Here is a 22,672-nt window from a genome sequence, read left to right as displayed (position 1 = left end):
TTTAGGGAAGAGCTTTATTGCTTCCATGATGGCTGCCACAGCCTGGGTAAGGTCCCCTCTGGTCCAGGCTAAAGGCAGAACCCAAGGACTTGGCAGTCTCACTGCTGAAACCCAGAACTGCTGCCATGTTGGTCAGTCCAGGCCTGGGGCACTGTCCCATGGATCAGTAGCAGCTGGGGAGGGGGCCAGTCCCATGGGGCTGGGCCAGGCCTCACCTCCTGAGCTCTGCAGTTCTCTCTGCTCTTGTCCAAGGGCTGTCTTGTTGGCTTAAAGGATAGCTCCAGGGTTTCCCTGTGGGACTGCTAGGGGTTGGTGTGTGGGAATACCCCACTGATCCCCAAGAAAGGCCAAACAATCTCATGAGCTGGAGAGGGCTGGCAAGAAATCCTGCACCCCTCCCTGCAGCTCTGAAGCAGAGTACTGGCTAGTCATGGCGCTCCCACCTACAGGGAGCCCACTGGCACCACTGCCTAAAGGGCCCTCTACGGGGCCTCTTTCTGCACAGCAAGTGGACCAAACAACATCTCCAACCTTATTTAAAAATAAATTATCCCAACCCTCCCACCAACCCGAATTCACAAAATGATAATACATCAAACACTGATTGGAGAAATAATTACGGCAGCCGCTGTGCTGCCCAGTGTCCACCTCCTGCATGCTGGGCCTGCTGGGCACGGCCAGGGGCCTCCTGGTCCTCTGGCTTCAAGGATCCAGGCTGAGAGTGAGGCCGAATGCTGGTCTTTGGGGCTGGACTCTGAGCAGACATAGCTCTGGCTGTCCTGCCAAGGCCTTGTCACCCCTGGGGCCACTTGGCACTGTCCTTCCCTGGGTCTGAAGACTCCTGCGCCTCTCAGGCAGAGCCAGACCAAGGCCAATGAAGAGGGCAGGTGGTGGCGGCTGCTGCTTGCTCTTGGCGGTGCCGGGACCTCCGTGGCCATGTGCTGGGCACATCTCAGATGCCACTGGTTAGGTCAGTGATGACACGTGCTTTGACCAGCTTCCGCAGAAACTCTTTCTCTCGCTGAATATTGTGTGTCCAGGACTGGAAGGAAAGAGATGGAGAAGCGGTCAGGTGGGCAGTCTGAGGGGCTGCTGGGACACAGCCCCGCTAACACACACCTCCCAGAGCTAGTGCCCCCTTCTGACCACAACCCCCCCCACCCCATGCTCTGTGCCGCAGCTCATCTTCCTCCCTTCCCAGGGCCTGGAGAACATAACCTTCTAACTCTCTTTCCCATCCCAGAAGAACTATGCCTCTTAACTTCTTGTCATCTTAGGAGAGATAGGCTTTCCAACCTTGTTCCCCAAGACCTTAACCCCTCCTTGTCCAGCAGCACATCTGGGGCACTGAGGTCCTAGGCACCCTGAGGACAGGCGATGTGAGGCACTGAGGTCTGGCCCAGGCCTGGGAGGTGGGCCTGCCCTGCTGCAAGGAGAGTGGTGTGGGGTGGCTGAGTCACTCTCTGGCCTGATGCAATCCACCTCTTCAGGCCTGGGGGCAGCTGATGAAATCCTGCCTCTCAGATCAGAGGAGCCAATAGGCCAGAGGGCAACAGGCTCATCCCTCTGCTCATGGGGAACCACCGGGAAGCTGCTGGTCCTCCTTGGGGATGACTGCACCCAGGCTCAGGTTCTTTCCTATTCCCAGCAGCACCAGGAAGCTTCGATGACTAAGTCTCTCAAAGAATGAAAACAGTCTGGATGGATGGATAGATGGATAAATGAAAGAATGAATGAATGAATATCAAGTCTTGGATTGAAAACTCATTTCATAGTTGGATACATAGTTTGTATCCAATTGGCCACTCTGTAGCATCTGTCAGCACTGAGTCTCACAGTAGTGATATGAAAGCCACTGCACAGCAGTGCTAAGAACTTCCAGTTCTGTCTGGTCCTTACTCTGATTCGGTCAGCTCTCTCCACCTTGTCACTGCGCTCTGCCGTGTGCGAGTTGCCCCTCCTGTGACAGACCCCTGGGTGATCTGCTATCGTTCTTTAGAAATTCAAGCATCCTCCTGTGGCAGACCCCTGGGTGATCTGCTCTCGTTCTTTAGAAATTCAAGCATCTGTCTCACTCTCTGAAGGCAAGGACGATTTGGCACAGTAGGTGCTCAGTAAATGTGTTGAATGAAATTACATTTTATAGGCAAGACCATGGAAGCTTGGAGGAATGGCAGGGCCAGGATCTAAGCACATGGAGAAAGTCATACAGCTCTTTACTTACCCCACCCCTTCATCACTCCCCAGGAAGAAGTAACCAGTCTGATGGGTCAGCTTCAAGGCTGTCCACTGGGAGTCACTGAGGGGTTAAAGGTCAGCAGAGGACTGGGTATTTGATATCAAGGAGTTATTAATTTTTCTAGATGTGATAGCAGTATTATGATAGTAGAAAATGGTCATTATCTTTTTGAGAAACTTACTGACATCTTTATGGCTGAAATGACATGGTATCTGAGACTTGTTTGCAAATACTCAGTGTGGAAGAAAAGTGTAAGAGGCAGAAACAGATGAAACAACACTGGCCATGTGCTGATAACTGGGGGAGGCAGGTGAAGACTACATGGAAGTTCACAGAATTGTTCTCTATATTTATGAATATGTTTGATACTGTTCATAATAAAAGAATAAACAAAATAGTCTGCCTGGGGTGTAGCTCTCTCAGTCCAGGCAGTGCCACCTTTCCAGTGCTCTCTCTTCTTAATTCTTCCCCCTGTGCAGACAGCACAGGAGCTGGACAGTGCTCTGCACCACGCTGCCTAAATTGTTCGTGGGCTGGAGCCGGATTCTGGTTCCCGGTCCCCAGCCTCACCATGACCTCTGATTCTGGATGTAGATGTCCATCCCGTTCACAGGCCACACGCTCGGAAGAGCCTTCCTTCTGACACCTCTTTTTCCGTCTTTATCTCACCTCCTAGTCCCTCACCCAGTCATTAAATATGGGTGCTCCTAGGGCGCTGCCCTATCTGCACTTCTTAGTCTCTCACTTCCCTGGGAAATCTCATCCATGCCTGCCCTGTACCTGAACATGCAGGTGTGCTGACGACTCACAGACCTACACTTCCAGCCTGGGTTTCTCTGCTGTGTTCTGGCTCAGGGATCTTCACCTCTGGCCCAGGTTGCTGGGATGGCCGCCTAGCTAATTTTTAGTTCTGCCCTGCACCTCCGCCCCCAGCCCCCCGCATTTCATGCTGCAGCCACATTAACTCTACCACAGGCTGATCCTGAGCTTAAGATGCTCCTCTTTCACTGGCTCCCTACAGCTTCAGAGCAAAGTCCAAACTCCTCACCATGGCAGAGAGAGCACTTCATGATCTGGTGCCTGTCTGCCTGCGTCTACAGTCTCAAGTTTACGTAAAAAGAATGTGTCAAGAGAGCAAATGTTTAAGTAAACAGAAGCCAGGAGGCAGGTAAAAGCTGTGAACTGTTTGGAGTGGGCAGGAACAAAAAAGCAAGAGGATGTATCCCGACAGACACAGAAGGACTAACAGGGTCATGGTAATAAGGAGGCTGGGCAGGAGCTGCTGCGCAGAGGACAGGACAGCTCTGGGACTATCCTGCACCTGGAGGGGAGCTTTCCACACCTGCACCCACCCTGTTTCAGGTAATGGGAGGCCCAGCTGGAAGGCTGTTTCTGGTTTCTCATAAGATTCCCAAGTCCTTCATAAACCCTTGAAATAACTCCCAATTACTTGAGGTAGCCTGAATGAACCAAAAAGCCCCAGTCTCAAAGGTAACTGAAGCCATGGGAGTGGAGGCCAGTCTCCAGTGGAACATGAGCGTGAGGAGAGAAGGCTGGCCAGGATGGGGCCCTGGCTAACACTGGCTCTTAGGGGTGGACGGAAATGAAGGACACAGAGAAAGAACGAGAGAGACTGGCGAGTGAAATCAGAGGAACACTAGAAACTACCGGCTCAGCCTTCTAAGCAGGAGGGAGTGTCAGAGAGGACGGCGTGGTCAATGTAAAAGTGTTTGAGAGCCCTGACTGGTGTGGCTCGGTGGACTGGGGATCACCCCACAAAGCAAAAGGTCACAGTTCTATTCCCAATCAGGGCACACGCCTGGGTTGCAGGTTCAGCCCCCAGTCCGGGCATGTATGAGAGGCAACTGATCGATGTTCCTACCTCACATCGATGTTTTTCTTCCTCTCTTTCTCCCTCCCTTCCCCTCTATCTAACAATAAATAAATTTTTAAAAAGTGTGTCTGAGAGACCAGGAAAGGCGAGAATTACATGTGTCCTTCAGACTTGGAAGCCTTGAAGTAAGTTACTGGTGACCTTGGTGGGAGTCATGCCAGGTGAAGGGGCGAGCCAGGCTGCAAGGGGCGGATGGCCACATGGGGAGTGAGGCCTGGCAAGGGGACAATCCAGCTGGAGCTGACAGGGTCCCCACTGCAGCCTGTGCTCTCGATGGAGGAGGGGTGCTGGTGGCAGCTCTCAGGGAGTGTGAGGCTCTGAACAGTGCGGCAGGGGCTGGAGAGGGGCATGTGAAGACTGGTGAGCAGGAGGGAGGCCTCGCTGAGACGACAACCCTGCATTTATAGATGTGTGATCTGCACAGATGCGGATGTCCCCCAACAACCCCCGACACAAATGCAGGAGCAGAGAAGCTCCTCGATGTGTTAGACCAAGATGTCCAAGGTCCAGACTGAGATCAGGGGAAGGCTAGCAGCAGAAATGGACAGAGCTGTGAGAGGGGTCCGGATTTTCCAGGTGGGCTCTTGCTGTGAGGGGAGATGTGGAGAGGCTGCTGACAGGCTGGGAGAACTGTAATGCTCCTTAAACGTTAAGGTGCCTGAGCTTACGGATCACCTGGGCATTAATTCTGGGCAACAAAGAGATTCAGTGCTTGGCCATGGGGTAAGGTGGAGGAGGTACGGGGATGTCCTGAGACTGCGAGGCGGTATTTGTGGGCTGTTTGAGGGGGCAAGAAAGTCCTCTAGGAGGAAGACAGGGCTTGAGGTAGAGAGGACACAGCGAGGAGGAGGCAGGCCAGACAGGGCGAGTTCTGGCAGAAAACTGGGGCAAGGGGTTGTGGGTTCGTGGGGAGGCTGGGGAGAGGGGCAAAGAGGATGCTTTGTGGTCAGAGGCCTGCAGGCAGGGATGGACCTCCAGTGTCACAACTTCGCTGGGCGATGGGTGGTGGGGAGGTAGCTAGCACCCTCCTGGGAGCGCTGGGCAGCCAGAGCAGTTGCTGGCTCTTCCGTTTACCATTCACTTGTGAACACACAGTCAGAGCCTGTCCTCTGTGCTGGAAGTGCGCCTTCGCCGGCTCTGCCCCCCACCCAGCCCCACACCTCTTTGATGGCTGCCATGCGCACGGTCTCATAGTAGTGCAGGGGTGCATTGGGCGTGCTCATGTCGTAGCCAAAGCCTGCAACTGCCACCTCGTCACAGCCGTGTAGTGCCATGGTCACCGCCACACTGCCAAGGGTCGGGATGTTCTGGAGGAGGGAAGGGCAGATGTGCAGAGTTCAGCTGGGGGGCTGAGTGAGGCTGAGATCCTCAGCCAAGCTCCCAGAGACGAGCTGTATTCCCGAGGACTGAGCCCTGTTTTCACCCTGTCCCTGCTTCCCAAGATCCCTGCGACCCAGGTTCCCCTCCTCCCTCCCCTGCGGCCCAGCTATCTCACCCCGCGGCCCATGAGGCCGTTGTTGAAGGGCAGTCCGATGAGGGTGAAGGCAGCTTCCTGGATGAAATATGGGTTGAGGATACGAATCTCCGGGGGCTCCTTGGGCACTCGCGTGGCCACAGATTTCCAGAAGCCATCTGATGCACTCTGCAGACACAGCACAGGTGGGTGTGAGCGGGGCACACAGCTTGTGATGGAGCTGTGTGTGGCAGGGACCCACAGTGTTTCCAGGCGAATGAGAAACAAGGTGGGGGGCATGAAGTGATACCGGAGAACATGGGGCACGTGGGATAAACACAGATGGCAGACGGAGGACGTGGTGTGCGGGACACGAAATGTGTGACAGAGACCAGGGCGGGGGGGGCAGTGAGCATATGGTTGGGCCCCAGTGTGTAGTGGAGGATCCAGAGGGAGCTGTGTGATGGGGGTACAGGGTGTGGGACACTGGGGTGTGCTGCTCTGGCCTGAGGGTGTTTTGGGGTCAACAGAAAGACCCAGTGGCCCAGCTATCCCCCACCCCTCGCAGCTGCTGAGGGGTCCAGGGGGCTCCTGCCCTCTCTCTCCTATCTGCTCTGCTGGGCTCGACTCCTTTCCTTTCTGCTGTGTCTCCTGGCTCTCAGTCAACTGTGCTAAAGTGAACCTGAAAAATAAAGACAGAATGTGAGCCAGTATGGCAACCCAGAAAAACACCCAAACCGCAGTTCTGCCACTGACTAGCAGGGGACTTTGGTCAAGTGACAAGCTCTCTGAGCTTCGGTTTCTTTAACTGCAAAAGGGGACCATTCTTCCCTCAGTGATCTCAGTACCATAATGGAAAGGCATCTGCTCTGAAACCTAACATCCCCGTGTGCATCCCAGGGCCACGACTTCCTCTGCTCACTCTCTGCCTTCCTCTAGCCCTCAGCCCTGCCTTTCTGTTCAAGACTCTGAAGCATACATGCCACTTCTGCTGCTCTTTTGTGAGCTCCCTCAACTCCCTGCCCCTTGCCCGTCTACAGCCCCAGCCCAGGGAAGACCTGAACTTAGGATCAGTCCATTAATCCACACTCATAACTGGGCTCCTGAGCATTGCTGGAGAAAGTCACAAACCAACCTTACAAACCAGAGGCACTACCAAGCCATAAACTCCAACCTGCTGTTTGCAGGGAGTTTGTTATTTGCCTAGAAAACCTAAAAGAATCAACTGAACTTAATGGATAAAATAATTTAGTAACAGGATCTGTACTCCAATAGGAATGTCACCAGATATAATACAAAATAGATCCCATTTGCAATCCTAACAAATAATAATCAATTTCTGATCAATAAACTTAAATATGTGGGACCTATGATAATAAAAAAAGCTACAATCCTTTATTGTGAGATCTAAAAAATGACTTGAAAAAAATGGAAGATGAACAATAAAATGACAACAAACTCAGAAGTACCAACAACAGAATCTTAAAAATAAAAACAAAAAACAAACTAAGCAAATAACCAGAATAGGAACAGAATCATAGGTATGTGATCCTTTGAATGGTTATCAGCTGGGAGGGGGGAGGGGGAGAAATGGGGAAATGGTGCAGGGACTAAGAAGCATAATCGGTTGGGGGAAGTTAAGAATAGTATAGGAAAGGGTGAAGCCAAAGAACTTATATGCATGACCCATGGACATGAACTAAGGGGGGTGAGATTGCTAGAGGGAAGGCGGGTACTGGGCAGAGGGGAGCAAAGGGAAAAGAAATTGGGACACCTGTAACAGCATAATCAATAAAATATACTTAAAAAAAAAAAAAGAAAAAAATGGGAAACAAGCCGTATCTTGGATGAGAAGGCTGAATATTAATAAAATGCCACTTCCCGCCAGATTGATGTAGGCTTAATATAATTCCAAGAAAAATCCCAATAGAATTTCTTTTTTGAAATATACCAAAAGGATTCTAAAAACCCACCCAAATATTTAACAGGTAAAAATAACCCCCCAAATTAAAAAAATAGATATGAGTATATTATAAAGTTGCAATTATTAAAACATTGATAGATATATAAGACCCAACACAAAGATCAATGAAACAAGGTAGCCTAGAAGCAGATAAATCTGTATGTACGCACATGCTCAGGTTATATGATAAAGCAGCAGTTCTCAACCTGTGGGTCGCGACCCCTTTGGGGGTCGAACGACCCTTTCACAGGGGTCGCCTAAGACCATCAGAAAACACATATATAATTACATATTTTTTTGTGATTAGTCACTATGCTTTAATTATGTTCAATTTGTAACAATGAAAATACATCCTGCATATCAGATATTTACATTACGATTCATAACAGTAGCAAAATTACAGTTATGAAGTAGCAATGAAATAATTTTATGGTTGGGGGTCACCACTACATGAGGACCTGTATTAAAGGGTCGTGGCATTAGGAAGGTTGAGAACCACTGTGATAAAGGTTCACCTCAGTGGGAACAAATGATTTTCTCAGTAAGTGATATTTGAAAATTTGCTATTTAGAAAAAAACAAAGATCCACTTTATTGCCTCTCCTGCTAAAAAAGAAACTAAAAGAAAATTTAGATATATATTTTATCACTAAGCTTCCTAAACATTAATGTAATGTTAGAAATAAATAAAAAGGTAAATAAATTTTGACTTTGTAAACATCTTTAGTGCTTTGTTATATCAAAAATATAATAAGCAAAATTAGGAAAGAAACAAAAAAGTGGGAAAATTTGTCACAAAATACACATTTTGAAAGTTCACAAAAAAAATCAATGAGACCCCATAAAAATGGGAAAAGAACATAAAATAAGGTTAGTAAGCATGAGAAACACAATAGTGACAAAAATGCAAATTAAAACGACTAGCTACTATTTCTAAAATACAGGGTGGGGCAAAAGTAGGTTTACAGTTTGTTTGTATAGAAAATAATACAATAAATAAATAATACAAGAATAAAACCCTGTTTTGCATACTCACGACTGAACACCTGCTTTGGCCCCACGCTGTATATCTGTGTGTATGTGTGTCTTTGCGGGTATCTCAGTGCTTATGGAGGTGTGCTGAGGCAGAACCCTCCCACACTGCTGCAGGAGTAAAATTTGGTACAGCCTTTCTAGAAAGCAATCTGAATCTGAATCAAAAGCCTCAAGGCTGTTTATAACTGATGACTGCAAATTGTTCTCCTAAAAGTCATGAGAATGGTGATGATCTCTGTAAAAAGCAGTGTTAATTTACCGAAGTGTATAACCTGGAAAAAAAATCTAGAAGTTTACCATAGAGATTTGATTAAATGAAACATCTCTATAAATAAATGTTACAGACATTGAAATTATCTTTTCTAAGAACTTTGTCACAGGGATGTGCATAACACATTTAACCAACCCTCTGCTTCTGGGCATCTAAATTGTTTCTAGTTTCCCTGGATCTGCTCCAGCTCCTCCCATGTTCCCTCTCCTCTAATGCCCTCCAATAAGTCAGAAACCTCACAATCGACTTTAGATTCTTTTTCATCTCTCCTGTCCATCCTGTCCTACCGGTCATTTAGCTCTTATGATTCTATCTGCTTAGAATCCCAAAGACCTGCCCCTTCCTTTCTGACCCACTGCTACCACTGAAGTTCAGGCCTCATCACCTTTCAGTTGAACTATCCTAACGACTGGCCACTGACAGCATTTGTCTTGACTGCTCAGAGCCCAGAGCCTAGAAGAGTGACTGGAACATAAATGATACACAATAAATAATTGTTAAATTCCATCCATTTAATCACCAAACACGCAACGAGTACCTAGGATGGGCCGCCTCTGCCTCCCCAACCACCTGCCACTCTCTGCCAGAATGATATTCCTAGATCCAAAGCAGATCACATCACCACTGCCCACAGATCTGAGCTGTTCAGCCAGGAAGCCCTATCTGCCACTCCAGTCTCCATTCCAGCCCATCTGAAGTCCCCACCTGCTAATTCACGACTCCGTGCTTTTGCGGATGCTGCTCCTCCTATCTCTAATGGCCTTTCCACATCTCTCCACCTGATCCAACCTACTTTTTTGACTCAGCATATCCTTCTTCCTCATGTCTTTCCTGACCCCATTCCTCCCAAGGCATAACTGACCTCTAACCTTTGGGAAGTGATAGAATATAGAGTTAAATCTGCTCTGGTTTGAAGGAGGAGCCCTCATGAGTGGGATTAGTGTGCTTGTAAGAGTCCCAGAGAGATATCTTGCCCTTCTGCCATGTGAGGATGCACCGAAAAGAACCCAGGAGCCCTCACCGAACACCAGCTCTACCAGTGCCATGATCCTGGACTTCCCAGCCTCCAGAATGGTGAGAAATAGGTTTCTGCTGTTTGTAAGCCATCCAATCTGTGGTATTTTGTTCTAGCAGCCTAAACAGACTAGACTCAACGTCTGCTCTGGTCCCTCACTGTGTGGAGACCCTGGGCACCATTTCCTTATGGATAAACCAGGATACTACCAGTGTTTACCTTGTGGGCTGTTGTGGGAATTAGATAATTCAGGCTGAGCGCCAGCTCAGTCACCTGATCAGCTGTGATCATCATCATCATCATCAGTGGTGTGTTGCGACCGGAAGCCATGCAGGGCAAAGGCTCACATCTAATTCACTTCTGCAGCCCAGCAGTGCCTGGCAGTGAGTGTTAAAGGAGACGTCAAGTCCACCCACGGCTCCTCCACTGCTCTCAGCAGCAACAAAGAGCTCCCACTGGTCAGCACCTCTTCAGGCCTGTCTTCTGCTGCCTTGAGTGGACCATCTCTGCTCCAGCCACACTCTCCTCATGTCTCCCCACCTCTGTGGCAAAATCTCTCTCTGGTAAATCCTATCTGTTCTCCAAGGGTCAGGTGAAAGGATAGGCCCTTGGGGCCAACTTCTCTGTGTCTCAGCACCAGTGAGGCTGAGGGCAGACCCCAGTCCGTCTTGCTCCATTGCCTCCCTCTCTGTGTCTAGGAGAGGTGTCTGTGCAAGGGAGGTAAAGGTAGGGATAACAGGACTCCATAGGAAAGAGAAGGGAAGGGTAGAGAAATGGCCAAGATCTTATACAGAACTGGGGAGCAGCCCCTCCTGGGAGGGCCAGACGTGGACCGAAAGGAATGGCAGATGCCAGCCTGTACCAGCTGAGGCACAGCCCCTGTCCCTTCCCCAGAGCCTGACAGGCCCCAACAGTTCCCCACCTGGGGCTCCTGCCCATGCGTGCCCCGCACACACCTAAGGAGGAAAAAGCACAGGGGCTGCTTGGGAGAGGTAGGGAGAGCCAGGAATGGGCACAGCTGGGGGTGCGTGCCAGGCTCCAGGCTAGTTTTCATAGACATTATTTACATCTCATCAACCCTCACCAACTTCACAGGTACAAACCCAAGATGAAGCAACATGTTCAAGGTCATGCAAGTGGTTGTGCCAAGATTCAAACACAAGTGCTGTGACTCCACGCTGGGTGTTCTTTCTGCCATACCATTTATTATTTTCACTGTTGTTCCCACCTCAGGAAGTCGGGGGTCAAGAATGAGTAAGAGCTCCCTTCGGCCCTCAGGAGCTCTAAGGTGAGTAAGGGTCCCCATCCCATTTCACAGAGGAGCCTGAGGCTCACACTGGTGAGAGGACTTGCCTGAGATGCACCCACAGCCGCGGGATTCTGAGCTGGACCCAGCTTCAGAACCTGGGTATTTGTAAGACACGAGATGCCCTCCCTCTCAGCTTTTCCCATGTGCTGAAAGTCCCATATGTAGCCACTGTGTGAAACCAGGAAGTTGCGCTCTTTGAGAATCCGATAAAAGCTTCAGAGAGGGCAAAGCTTCTGCCTCTCTTCCTACCTTCACTCTTTTCTGGGAGGAGAAACAACTGATTTGACTGCTTAGGTCTGAGCATATGGAGTGTGTCACACTTCCTGGTATAGGTGAAAAGTCTCTCACCCACACACACACCCATTTCTTTTTAACTCCTTGCTCCTAGGAAGCAGGGAGTACATGGAGGTAGAGCCTGCCTCCTTGGAGTGGCATCCTGGTCTCTGCCATGTTCACCGTATGCTGGGAGCTTGGCAGGTCAGCCTGAGGGCCGGCCACCAGCGTGGCGCAGAGTAAGGTCAGGATGTGAAGCAAAGGAGGCCTGTGTTTGGGTCTCAAGCTCCAGACAGCTTTGCATTAGCACACTGGGAACTGGCACAATGAACAATTTAAGGCTTCTCTTTTAGCTTTTCCCCATCTGTCACTGTCATGATGCAGGGCCCCTTCAGGAATTTCAGGGAAAGGAGGAACAATAAGACAAGATATGATTTGGGTATTTCCGTATTTTCCCAGCCATAAAAGATATCAAGTACCAACAAAACCTCAGTGTCTCCTAAAAGAAAAGCTATGGCGTTTCTTCTCAGAAACACATATGCAGGCACATACATATTACATTTTGCACCACTGCAGAAGGTTACAGAATTTTTAAGTTCAAGAGGATTGCTGACTTCAGACTAAGAATCTCTGGTATGGGGTGAGAAGAGATGGGAACCCTAAAAAGAACCCTGAAACACCACCACTGAAGGGCAGGTGGACACAGAGGGGCCCATAGAGGAGATGGAGAGTGAACAGTGGGAGAGGGAGAGGCACTAGGGTGTGTGTGCAGTGGGAGATCATGGGCCCTGGAGTCTGGAAAGCCTGGGCCACATCTGGATCCCACATCTGTGTGACCTGGGCATGTCCTGCAGTCTCTTTAGACCTCAAATTCCTCACACATAGCAGGAATGACAAGACCTACTTCTCAGACGGTGGTGAAGATTATACACCACATTTGGCATATAGTAAGAGCTCAATCAATCTTATCTATTATGATTATAAGTGAGTATCACAGAAGCCAAGAGGGATGCAGAGGGTGGGGCTGAACATGCCAAATGCTGGGGGGAGGCTGGTACACAGCCATACATTCAAGTAAGGAGCCAGAGATTCCTCCTGGGTCCCTGCAGGAGGGCAGTGGGCGCAGAGGCCTTTCTGCTGCTGGGCGACACTGCCATGCCTGTCACCAGAACACAGCTCAAGGCCTCTCACATCTCATTTCCCCAGCCCACAGGACACAACACAGAGGCCTCTACTGCCGCCAGTGATACTGGCCCTGGAATGGTCAGACCTCTCCTCAAGGCCGGCTGGGGGCTGCATTCTTTATTGAATCCCTCCTCCTCCAGGAATGTCCCTGCCTCATTCAAGTCTGGACCCAGCTCATTTGTGTGGAGCCGCCAGCCTCCTGCTGATGCAACTTGTTCTGCTCTTGCCAGAACAGCCAGGAGCAATGGGGGAGAGCATCTGGGAAGAAAGTGCCTTCCCAGCCAGGCTCGGCAGTGTTCTCCTGTGCTTCGAGGGGTTCTTCTGCTAGGAGAGAAGTGTTCTACAGACCATGAGGAGAGGTCTGGGAATGCGGAGTGACCACGGCCTGGCTTCCTGCAGCCAAGGGCCGATGTGTTCACGCCTGCTCCCTGCTGCTCCAGTCTGAGGACAGGTCACCAACACTCACTGGAGTCACTCTAGCAACCAGCAGGTCTCCCTGCCTCCACCTTCCCTTCCTTTAATTCTTCTGCAGCCCCACATAAATCTGATCTTGACATTCTCAGGGCTAAAAGCTTCCTTGGCTTTCCATTGTCCACTGAAACAGCTTGTCAGGACAATTAAGAGCATAGGTCTGGTTTTTGTTTTCCTTACCCCAAGGGAGTCTGTAATCCAGTGGAAAAGACAGGATTGTGTACAAATATCCCAGTATGTAGTATAATTATGAAGTGAGAAAGAAAAAGAGAGGCTTAAAGTATCTGCTCTACTTATTTAATATATATATATACAAGACATAGCCAAAAAAAATATTCACATGCATAGTACATAAACTGGGAGGAAGAACCAGGTGACATAAGAGAACTATAAGCAAAATGAAGAAGAGCTCAAAAAGAAGGCTACTTATAGATGTAAATATTTCAGAACTAAAGATTAACCTGGATCAACCAACCAATAAATATATGAGGGCCTGTTACATATAAGCCATGTACTTTTTGTACAAATATATTCTGTAATATTTTAAACAATGAACAACCCTTAAAATGTGGACTATAATCATACAAAAGTGACCTTTAAGAATATCTTGGACTTTCGGCCAATATGGAGGCATAGACAGACATGATGCGTCTAATTTTCACAACTAAGAAGGAATACAACTACCTCAAAACTAGAAACAACCAGAAGTTCCAGGAAATCAAACTACATGGAAGTCCAGCAAACAAAGATATAAAGAAGAAATACTCATTCAGACAGGTAGGAGGGGCGGAGCCAGGGCGGAGAGGACATGGTGTGGTGGCAGTAGTAGCAGCAGCAGCAACAGTGGTGGCAGCAGCAGGCCGGCAGAAAGTACAGTCACACGTTTTAAAAAGTCAGGAGGGACACTTGGGAAGCGTTCCCAGCTCCTCACTGGACCTCGCAGCTTCTAACTGTGCAGACAGGTGGGGGTTGGGGTGGAGGCAGAAGCTGCCAGTCTCTCAGTAGAGTCTGCTTGTTTGAAGGGCCCCCATGGTCCTGGAGCGTCCGCAGGCCCACCCACTCTGGGAACAACGGCCAGGGTGGCAGCTAGAGGGGCGCTAGTCCGGTGCAGAGGTGGGAGGGGTGCCTAGAGAAGGGGCAGGTGCTGGTAAGGCGGCATTGTTCCCTCTCGGACCCCTCTCCCACATACAGCGCTACAATGTGGTGAAACAGGTCACCCTGTACAGATGAATCCCTAAGGCTCCACCCATTACAACATAACAGGAGCGACAGCTCTATCTGAGGTGCGGAGGCAAACAAACACAGGAGCCTATCAGAATGAGGAGACAGAGAAGTATGGCCCAAAAGGGGGAACAGATCAAGGTGTCAGTGGGAGAACTAAGCAATGAGGAGATAGCCAACCTCACAGATGAGAAGACAGACAACCTAACAGACACAGAATTCAAAACACTGGTGATAAAGATGCTCACAGGCTTGACAGATATGCTTGAGTACGCAAACACATAAGAGAAGAAGTGAAGGCTATGCTAAGTGAAACGAAGAAAAATCCACACAAAACCAATGATGAAGGGAAGGAAACTGGGGTTCAAATCAATGATTTGGAACATAAGGAAGGATAAAACAGTCAACCAGTGCAAAATGAGGAAGCAAGAATTGAAAAAAATGAGGAAAACTTCCCAAATTTTGCAAAGGAGATGGACATCCAGGTCAGGGAAGCACGGAGGGTCCCGGGCGAGCTAGACCCAGAGGGGACCACACCAGGACGCATCATGATTGAGATACCAAAGATGAAAGATAGAGAGTCCTGGGGGCAGCAAGAGAGACGAAGAGTTGCCTACAGGGGGGTGCCTATAGGACTACCAGCTGATTTCTCAGAGGACACTTTGCAGGCAGGAAGGGACTGGCAAGCAGTATTCAATGGCAAGATTACTCTATCCAGCAAAACTCATTTGGAATGGAAGGGCAGATGAAGTGCTTCCCAGACAAGGTAAAGCTAAAGGAGTTCATCATCACTAAAGCATTATTATATGAAATGTCAAAGGGACTTACTTAAGAAAAAGAAGATCAAAACCATGAACACTAAAATGACAACAAACTCACAACTATCAACAACTGAATCTAAAAAACAAAAACAAAATCCAACTAAGCAAACCAGAATAGGAACAGAATCATAGGTATGGGGATAATTTGGAGGGTTATCAGCTGGGAGTGGGGAGGGGGAGAAATGGGGAAGTGGTGCAGGGATTAAGAAGCATGATTGACTGGTACAAAATAGACAAGGGGAAGTTAAGAATAATATAGGAAAGGGTGAAGCCAAAGAAATTACATACAAGACCCATGGACACGAACTAAGGAGGGTGGGATTGCTGGAGGGAAGGAGGGGTGCTGGGTGGAGGGGAGGGAAGGGGGGAAAAATGGAACTACTGTAACAGTATAATCAATAAAATATACTTAAAAAAAAAGAAAATCTTGTCCAGTTCCCTCCTAAAGAAACCAAGGCCCAATAGGTTTGTTTTCTTAACCAATCTATTTCCTACGATGGATCTAGCCACCATGTTTTCCTAACAACTCAAACTGAAGTCCTTGTTCTTCTCTGACCTTTCCCTTTCCCTCTTCCCCAGGAACCAAGCAAATACCCAATCTGTGGCTTCTGCTTAGACCCATCCTACTACTGTATCCTTTCCCACCCTTATGCTCTCGGTCAGCCCACCCTTGCTTGCAGACTCAGCTGCCCCAGTAATTGTATTTTCGAACCCTGACACCCTACCTACTAACTCAGTGTGCTGAGGAAGTTCTTAACTCTAAGTCTCATTTTCCTCATCTATAAAAGGCGCGACATAAGACTAGTTGGTACCTCATAGTGTATTTGTGCTATGACAATTAAAAGTTACGCACATACTATGTTTAGCACAAAGTCAGCTCATTAGCTTCTGCTATTATTAGTCTTCAGGATAAAGTCCAAGCGCCTTGTTGTAACTTTGGCTTATAAGACCCTTCACTGTCTGTACCCTGCCTACTCAGCCTCATCTCCAATTCTTGTCCCCACATCCATGTAGGCTCATCCCTAACATTTGTGGGGCCAGGGACAAAATTACAAATGGAAGTGCATATACCACATGTCTAAATTTTAGGTTCTAAATATTTGTAAGTTACAAATCAAGGCATCAAACTGTTACATAAAATATATTCTATCCTCCCTTGAAAAATGACCAGTAAGGCCAGGTTTGAATTTAGAATTCTGATTCCTAGAGATCTGTGCTGGACCATGGCGGTATGGGGAGAGGTAGGAACCAGCCTGCCTCCCTTCTCTTCCCACTCTTGGTCCCATCCCATACCATGACAAGTACTGTGTGTGTGTGGATCCCCCAGCCCACACATCCAAGCTCTGCTCACAGCCTTTGCAAAGAGCTTTCCTTGGGCAGAGGGATATGCATAGGGAGGTGTATTCTGCCCTCAGGAGGATGGAAGTGACCTTGGCACTGACTGTGAGGGCAAGAAATTCTGAGGTCTCTAGTACCTGGTAACCGTCTAGCAAGGGACATGGGCCTGGGGTGGGCATTTCCCTTTTGACCCTGCATATTCCTCTTCACTCCATGGCAAAGGGTGTGGCTGGAGGAAAGACAGGCACCCCTCTTGCCCAGGTCTAAGGACAGTACTGCAGTCACGCCACACACCAGTTATACTCAAGCATTTAATTCACTAAATATACCATAGTTATTGCCAATGCTAGTTCTGTGCCCGAAACTTTATCATCATCTGGCCAACAACTACAAGAAGCTCAGGCAAATAGCTTGCTAGGGCTCAGGGCTTATATAAGTGTCCTGGAGCCCAAGAAATGGGGTGGCTGCACCTTCTTGAGCAGGGTGGCATGTGCTGCCTTGTGCCAGACCCTATTGATCTCACTTATACGCTCATTCCTGGGCCCTGTGGTTGGGCATTCTGCCCAGTGGGCGGGCAATGCTTGCCTTGCTGAGTCTCACTTCTCAGGTGATCGTCATCTACAGATGAGCACCCTCACGTGCACCATCTTGCTGAATCCTTATAGTGGTATAAGGGGGAGCCATGCAGGGAAGCTTCTACTCGAAGATGCAGGCTGAGGCAGGGAAGAGACTGGCTTCTGTCCCCAGTGCTAAGGCCGGCACTGGTTCACCGAGAGCAGCTGCGATAGCTGCCAGAGGTGCCCGCATCCTCTGCAGGGTTGCTGGGCTGCTGCATCACAGTCCAGTCCGGCAAGTAGCTGAACCATAATTTACATAATAAACTCCTTAGGTTATATTTACATTAGGCCATTACAAATAACACTATAATAAAAATCTTTGTGTGCATAGTTTTCCTTCCTTTGGGTGATGGCTCTTGGTGCCAACTATCATTTCCTTTCCAGAAAGCTCGTCCCCATTTACACTCTGACAAGTAGCCTTTGAGAGCACCTGTCACTGCACTCTTGCCAAAATTACGTATTACAATTTAAACACATTCTTTAAAGATGTGGTGGGTGATAAATGGCATCCTGTTGCCTTCACATGAATTTCTCTGGCTGCTAGGAGAGCTAAAACATATTTCTGTGTTTATTAGTTTCATTTCCTTCTGTGTGATCTGTTGAGCCTGCTGCTTATTATCTGCTGGGGTCCTAGTGGTTTTCTTGTCAACTTTCCCGATAATAAACATTTGTCTGTCATGTTTCCTAAACAGACTTTTTAAAGCATCTTGTGGTATTGTCTTTTTGCTGTTAATTTAGTCTAAACTTTCATATATTATCGAACTAATTTCCCGAGCACTTCTGTCCTTTACAAGTTCCTTTCCCTCCAGGGATTCAATTTCTATTCTACCTTTTTCAAAATTCCCTTTGGTTGTATTTTTATGTTTTACTTTTTAGTCCATTTGGAATTTATTTTGATGTGTGCTATAGGGAGGGCGTCAAAAACCTTTTTGAAAGCTGCGTTTGGAAAACGCAATGAACAAGAAGAGCAGTCGGCTTGGAGCTGCTGGTTTGTGACGCTGACACAGTGAGCGAGGCAGAGCGCCAGGGACTGTTTGGTTTTCATTTCTTTATCAAGGACAATGATCTTGGAACCTCAGAAAGAAGATCAAACACGGCTAAGAGGAAAGGGATGCCTGGGAGCACTAAGCGGAGAGCAAAAGGACACGAGTCTGAATCTAAAAGAATGACCCCCCAGGACAATGAGAGAGAAAAATAGACCTCACTGAGCAGCTGAAGATTTGGGTGGGAATCCAGACTTTGCCAGAAGTTACTGCCTTACTCTGGGCCTCAGTGGCCACATTTATTTACTCATTTATATACACTATGTTTTAAACACTGCTGGAGGTGATGGATTTACAGAGGTAAACAGGACAGTGTCTGTCTTCCAGGGGCTTATAACAGTTAACAGATGAGTAAACCCTCAGGTATAATAATGACTGTTATGGAGGAATCAGAGGAATCGAGCCTGCTTCCCAGGATTTTGGCCATGAGCTTGTAAGGACCGAGGACTACCCCTAGGACTTAGCAATGTGCCAGGTACACAGTAAATTGTTCACAGAACGTTTGCTGGCAAGTTGTTCCTTTAAAGGAAGGCAGAGGCTGAGTCCACTGGATTTAGAATCAGAAGGTCACTGCCAGTAGAGAGGTGTGGAAGCTGGGCTGGAGAGGGTTCAGAAACAGAAGGAAAATAACATGGGAATGCATCATGGACAGGTGATGCCTCTTTCTAGAAACTTGAGAGAGAAGGGAAGGAGACAGGGTGAACAGTAGCTGAAGAGACAGCTTTTGCTTTGAAGGCGAGAGAGACCTGAACAAATTTATAGATGTGAGAAGGTCCAGTAAAGAGGTGATGGTGACAAAAGAGTTAACACAGTAAGGCAGTTCCTGGAAGGTGGGAGGAGGTGGCATCCAGAGCACAGGAGACAAGTGATCTTGAAGGGGAGAGGCAGGGAAAGGACAGAAAGGAAAGGACAAGGACACGGAGGAGGGGTGTAGAGGTGGGATGCAGGTCAGTTTGGAGACTGGATGCTGGTAAGTTGAGAGTTCTTTGGTAATGACCTTTATTTTCTCTGCAGAGCCGGATATGAGATGTCTGCTTAAAACAGGAATGCCGGTATAGCAGAATTGGAGATGGCGAGTAGGTTCTGAGAAGAACTTTGGCTGGGGGCAGGACAGTGGAGTGGCAAGAAGCACCAAGTGCTGCCATCTCAGCTTTATTTCCCTCTCCATGGGCGACTCCCTGATATTGGAGTGGCTGGACGTGAAGTCATGGGAAGAGGAAGTAATCAAATGAAAAAGCCAGTATTTGAAGCCTGGCGCTCTGTGTGACTTTGGTGATGGGCTTGGATTTGCTGAATGAATGTATTAAGAATAAATGAGGGGGGTTACAGCACGATGGTTCAAGGTGGACACCTGTGGCCCCAAACACTGCTCCACCTCCCACTCCCTCACACTGCTGGCCTCACAGCATTGTTGAGATGGTGGCTGGCTGACACTGCACTCAGGTCAGGAAGCCCCTGGGCCGGCATGGGGAAGAGCTCAGTAAATGGTAGTTCTTTCCATTCTCATCGGCAGGTAGGAGCCAATCAATGGAGGGCTCTAAGCGGGATGGTGATTTGGTCAGATTTATTTCTTAGGAAGATTCCTGGGACCATCGGAGCTGAGTCTGAGTTTGGCTCTATCACTTCACTAATAGTTTTGTGCTCTGACCCTCAGTTTCCTAATCCCCCCCAAATGGGGATAACAATAGTACCCATCCAGCAAGGTCATTGGGAAAACTGGATGAAGGACTTCAAAGGCTAGTAAACTGAAGAGCTTAATAAATAGCAGCTATGATGAGGACGACGGAAGGAGGAGGAAGAGGATAAGATACGAAGACGAGGAGGGAGAGGCAGGAAGAGGAGATGACTGATAATGATTGTAAGACAGAGTAAGCAAGAGGTCATAGGTGAGCATGAGGAGGAGGAGGAGTAGAGGGTGGTGATGACATGAGCCCTAATTCCTGAGCGCTTTTTGTCTGAGGGTGGAGGAGCACGTTAGGATATGGTAACGGGGAATGAACGTGGAGCTAAGAGACACAGAGATGGCCGCAAAGGAGATGGCATCGCAGGAGAGCTTATCTTGGAGGTTGGAAAGGGGCCTGCGGTGGGGAGGGACCAGACACTGGCTCAGCAGAAACCTCATTAAGCAGTTGAGGCCATGGTGTGTCCCAGCCTCACCACCCTTTTTAGGTGCCCTGCCCTGAGTCTCCCCTAAGGTGGGGTGGGGTGACTACTGAGCTCCTTCTGGGCAGCACCCATCCCGAGGCTCTGCATCCCTCTCAGGCTTGGGACAGAATACACGCTCAGGTGAAGGTGGACATTCAATCCCCACCTTGGGCCTGGTTCAATAAGGCCTCCTATACAGGGACCGGTGGCCCTGTTTGCCCTGTCCTGCCCTTCCCAGGAGGTCCTGAGTGTCTCCCCTAGGCCAGGTCTCTGACCTCTGCTTTTGGGTCACCTCCTAGATCAGGCCCTACAGCCTAGACAGACAAATGCTTAACTCCCTAGTGCAACTAGACTTTTCTAGCAGCAGCACCACCAATAATAATAGAAGAATAAATAGCACTTATATTTGACATAGACAGCACTTACTAAGTGTCAAGCACTATGCCGGGCACTTCTATATTTCATCTGGTTTAGTTCTGGCCATTACAAATAATGAAAGCTGGGCAGCACCACTCCTTTTTCACTAATGAGACATCTAAGGGCCTAGGTAATTTATTTGCCTGAGGTAACCCAGCTGACTGATAGCGTCCGCATTTCAGTCTAAGTCGACATAACTCCATAGTTGCCTTTCCCTTTCAAACCATGTTGTCTCTTCCAAATTTAGAGAGGCCTAGTTCCTGTATGCATGAATGTGGGACCCTGGCCAGCCTCTTAAATCCCTCCTTCCTTCCCGAAGGACGGAAATACAGCTAGTAGGTCAAGCCTGTGTCAGGACTGTCCACAGGTGAACCCCCAACCCTTTTCCTTGCTCCTTCCGTGCTGGGCTGGAAACACTCCCATACCAGCCCAGCCCAGGCTGCCAAGCCTCACTGAATTGATCACCAGTCAGAAGCCCCTCAGCAGTGAGGCCAGCTTACTGGTTTCAGGAGTGAGGATGAGAATGGAAAAGGAGGAGGAGGCAGCCAAGGGGACTGGGAGGGCAGCCCCCTGGGGCCTCTGAAGCTCTGGGTTACTAGGCATCCTGGGGAGGGGGTTGGGGACTGAGTGGCAAGCTCTGCCGCTCACAAGTCCTGTCCTCTCCAGGCCCCAGGACAACGGACGGAAGCCTACAGCCTTCAGACATCAGGAGGAGGCTGCTCAGGCCGCAGCACCTACCACCTGCATTAGAACTCTATAGTTTCAGGACCATCTCTCCCATTAGTCTGTGAGCAACTGTGCGTCCAACACAGTGTTGAATTCATCTCCACGTCCCTGCGGAGTGGCACAGTGCCCACACAGACAACAGCTCAGTGACGCCTGCTGGACAAGTGAGCACACGGAGTGGTGGAGCCAGGTGTGCCTCTGAGCAGTTCACAGGAGCTGGAGACTGCCCCTCTCACCACGGACTTACACAAACCTACACTGTCACATCCCAGGTCCCACCCTCCCCCCCCACCCCAGCTTCTCCACTCAGTAGCCCACTGGTGCTCTTCTGACCTGCCCCAAGTGCACATGACCTGCTTGCTGGCTTCGTCAGGGCTCCCGGGATCTGGGAGGTAAAAGGCCTTTTGGTAACTTATTTAGAGTTATTGGTGCTAGTGCCCAGTGAATCAGGGAACCAAATGACCACAAATGGTGATGAGGAGAGGTCCTGTGTGGATGAAGTAGGTATGGCCAGGCCTAACACAGGCTGTTTGGGGGTTCAGTCTTTCTTTCCCACATCTTTGCACATTCCATCAGGACTCCTGGGTACCAGAAAGTTACACACAATGAGCAGCCGCTCACCTAGCAAGCAGCAGAAAGCAGCCATGACTGAGGCCCAATGCCTATTCTAGCCCTGCCCAGCCAGGCCTTGGATCCTGAACACAGAACTGCCTCCTGCCAGAATTCTGCAGGTGAGGCTCCCAACAGGTGCAGAGAGCTCTCCAGCAGCTGCATGGTTAGAAACTTCACTGCAGAAGCAGGACAGACCTGCAGCTGGGCACCAGGTGGGAGGGGCCTGGAGAAGCAGCCTCTCCCACATTTACCTGGGTCTCAAGAGCCCAGAAAAGTGAAGCAGAGTGGAGAGGTCCTTCGAAGGCATTAGCCCTGGACCTGGGTGGAGAAGGTACTAAGAAGAGGTTTCCTGGGTAGCAGAAGGGCCTGGACAGGCCTGCTCTGGTGCTGGAACTGGTGAGGCCATGGGCTTCATTGGCTTCCTTCTGGCAGCTCATTCTAAAGATCCAAATTATCTTTGACATTAGAGCCAGGGAAGGCTCACAGAACTTCAGAGGATTCCTCCCTGTCCCCTACCTCTCCTCCCCACTCACGCCACCAACCCTGCAAAGGAATTGTCACCAATACAGGTCTGGCCTGGACAGGACAGGACATAAACATCAGCACAGCTGAGCGTGTGTCTGAA

General features: G+C 49.1%; 1 protein-coding gene across 8 annotated transcripts in view; it reads right to left on the bottom strand.

Annotated features, from left to right (window-relative positions):
• ST3GAL3 (ST3 beta-galactoside alpha-2,3-sialyltransferase 3) overlaps positions 1 to 22,672 on the bottom strand; it is a 194,143-nt gene continuing 171,471 nt past the window's right edge. For 7 of the 8 annotated variants that reach the window (XM_090269286.1, XM_090269287.1, XM_090269283.1 and 4 more), the window contains 3 exons: positions 5,629 to 5,775; positions 5,294 to 5,440; positions 1 to 1,042 (listed from right to left, as the gene is read on the bottom strand). In XM_090269286.1, coding sequence (XP_090125412.1) covers positions 953 to 1,042; positions 5,294 to 5,440; positions 5,629 to 5,775 — 384 coding nt within the window. In that variant the 3' untranslated portion in view covers positions 1 to 952. The remainder of the gene's footprint in view (positions 1,043 to 5,293; positions 5,441 to 5,628; positions 5,776 to 22,672) is intronic. The other variant, XM_090269290.1, reaches the window with a different exon arrangement.

The sequence above is a fragment of the Furipterus horrens genome, unplaced genomic scaffold, assembly GCF_987537825.1.
Source record: "Furipterus horrens unplaced genomic scaffold, mFurHor1.1.pri manual_scaffold_3, whole genome shotgun sequence".
NCBI classification, from domain to species: domain Eukaryota; kingdom Metazoa; phylum Chordata; class Mammalia; order Chiroptera; family Furipteridae; genus Furipterus; species Furipterus horrens.
Note: the sequence above shows the minus strand (reverse complement) of the source record. Positions and strands in the feature narration are given on the sequence as shown.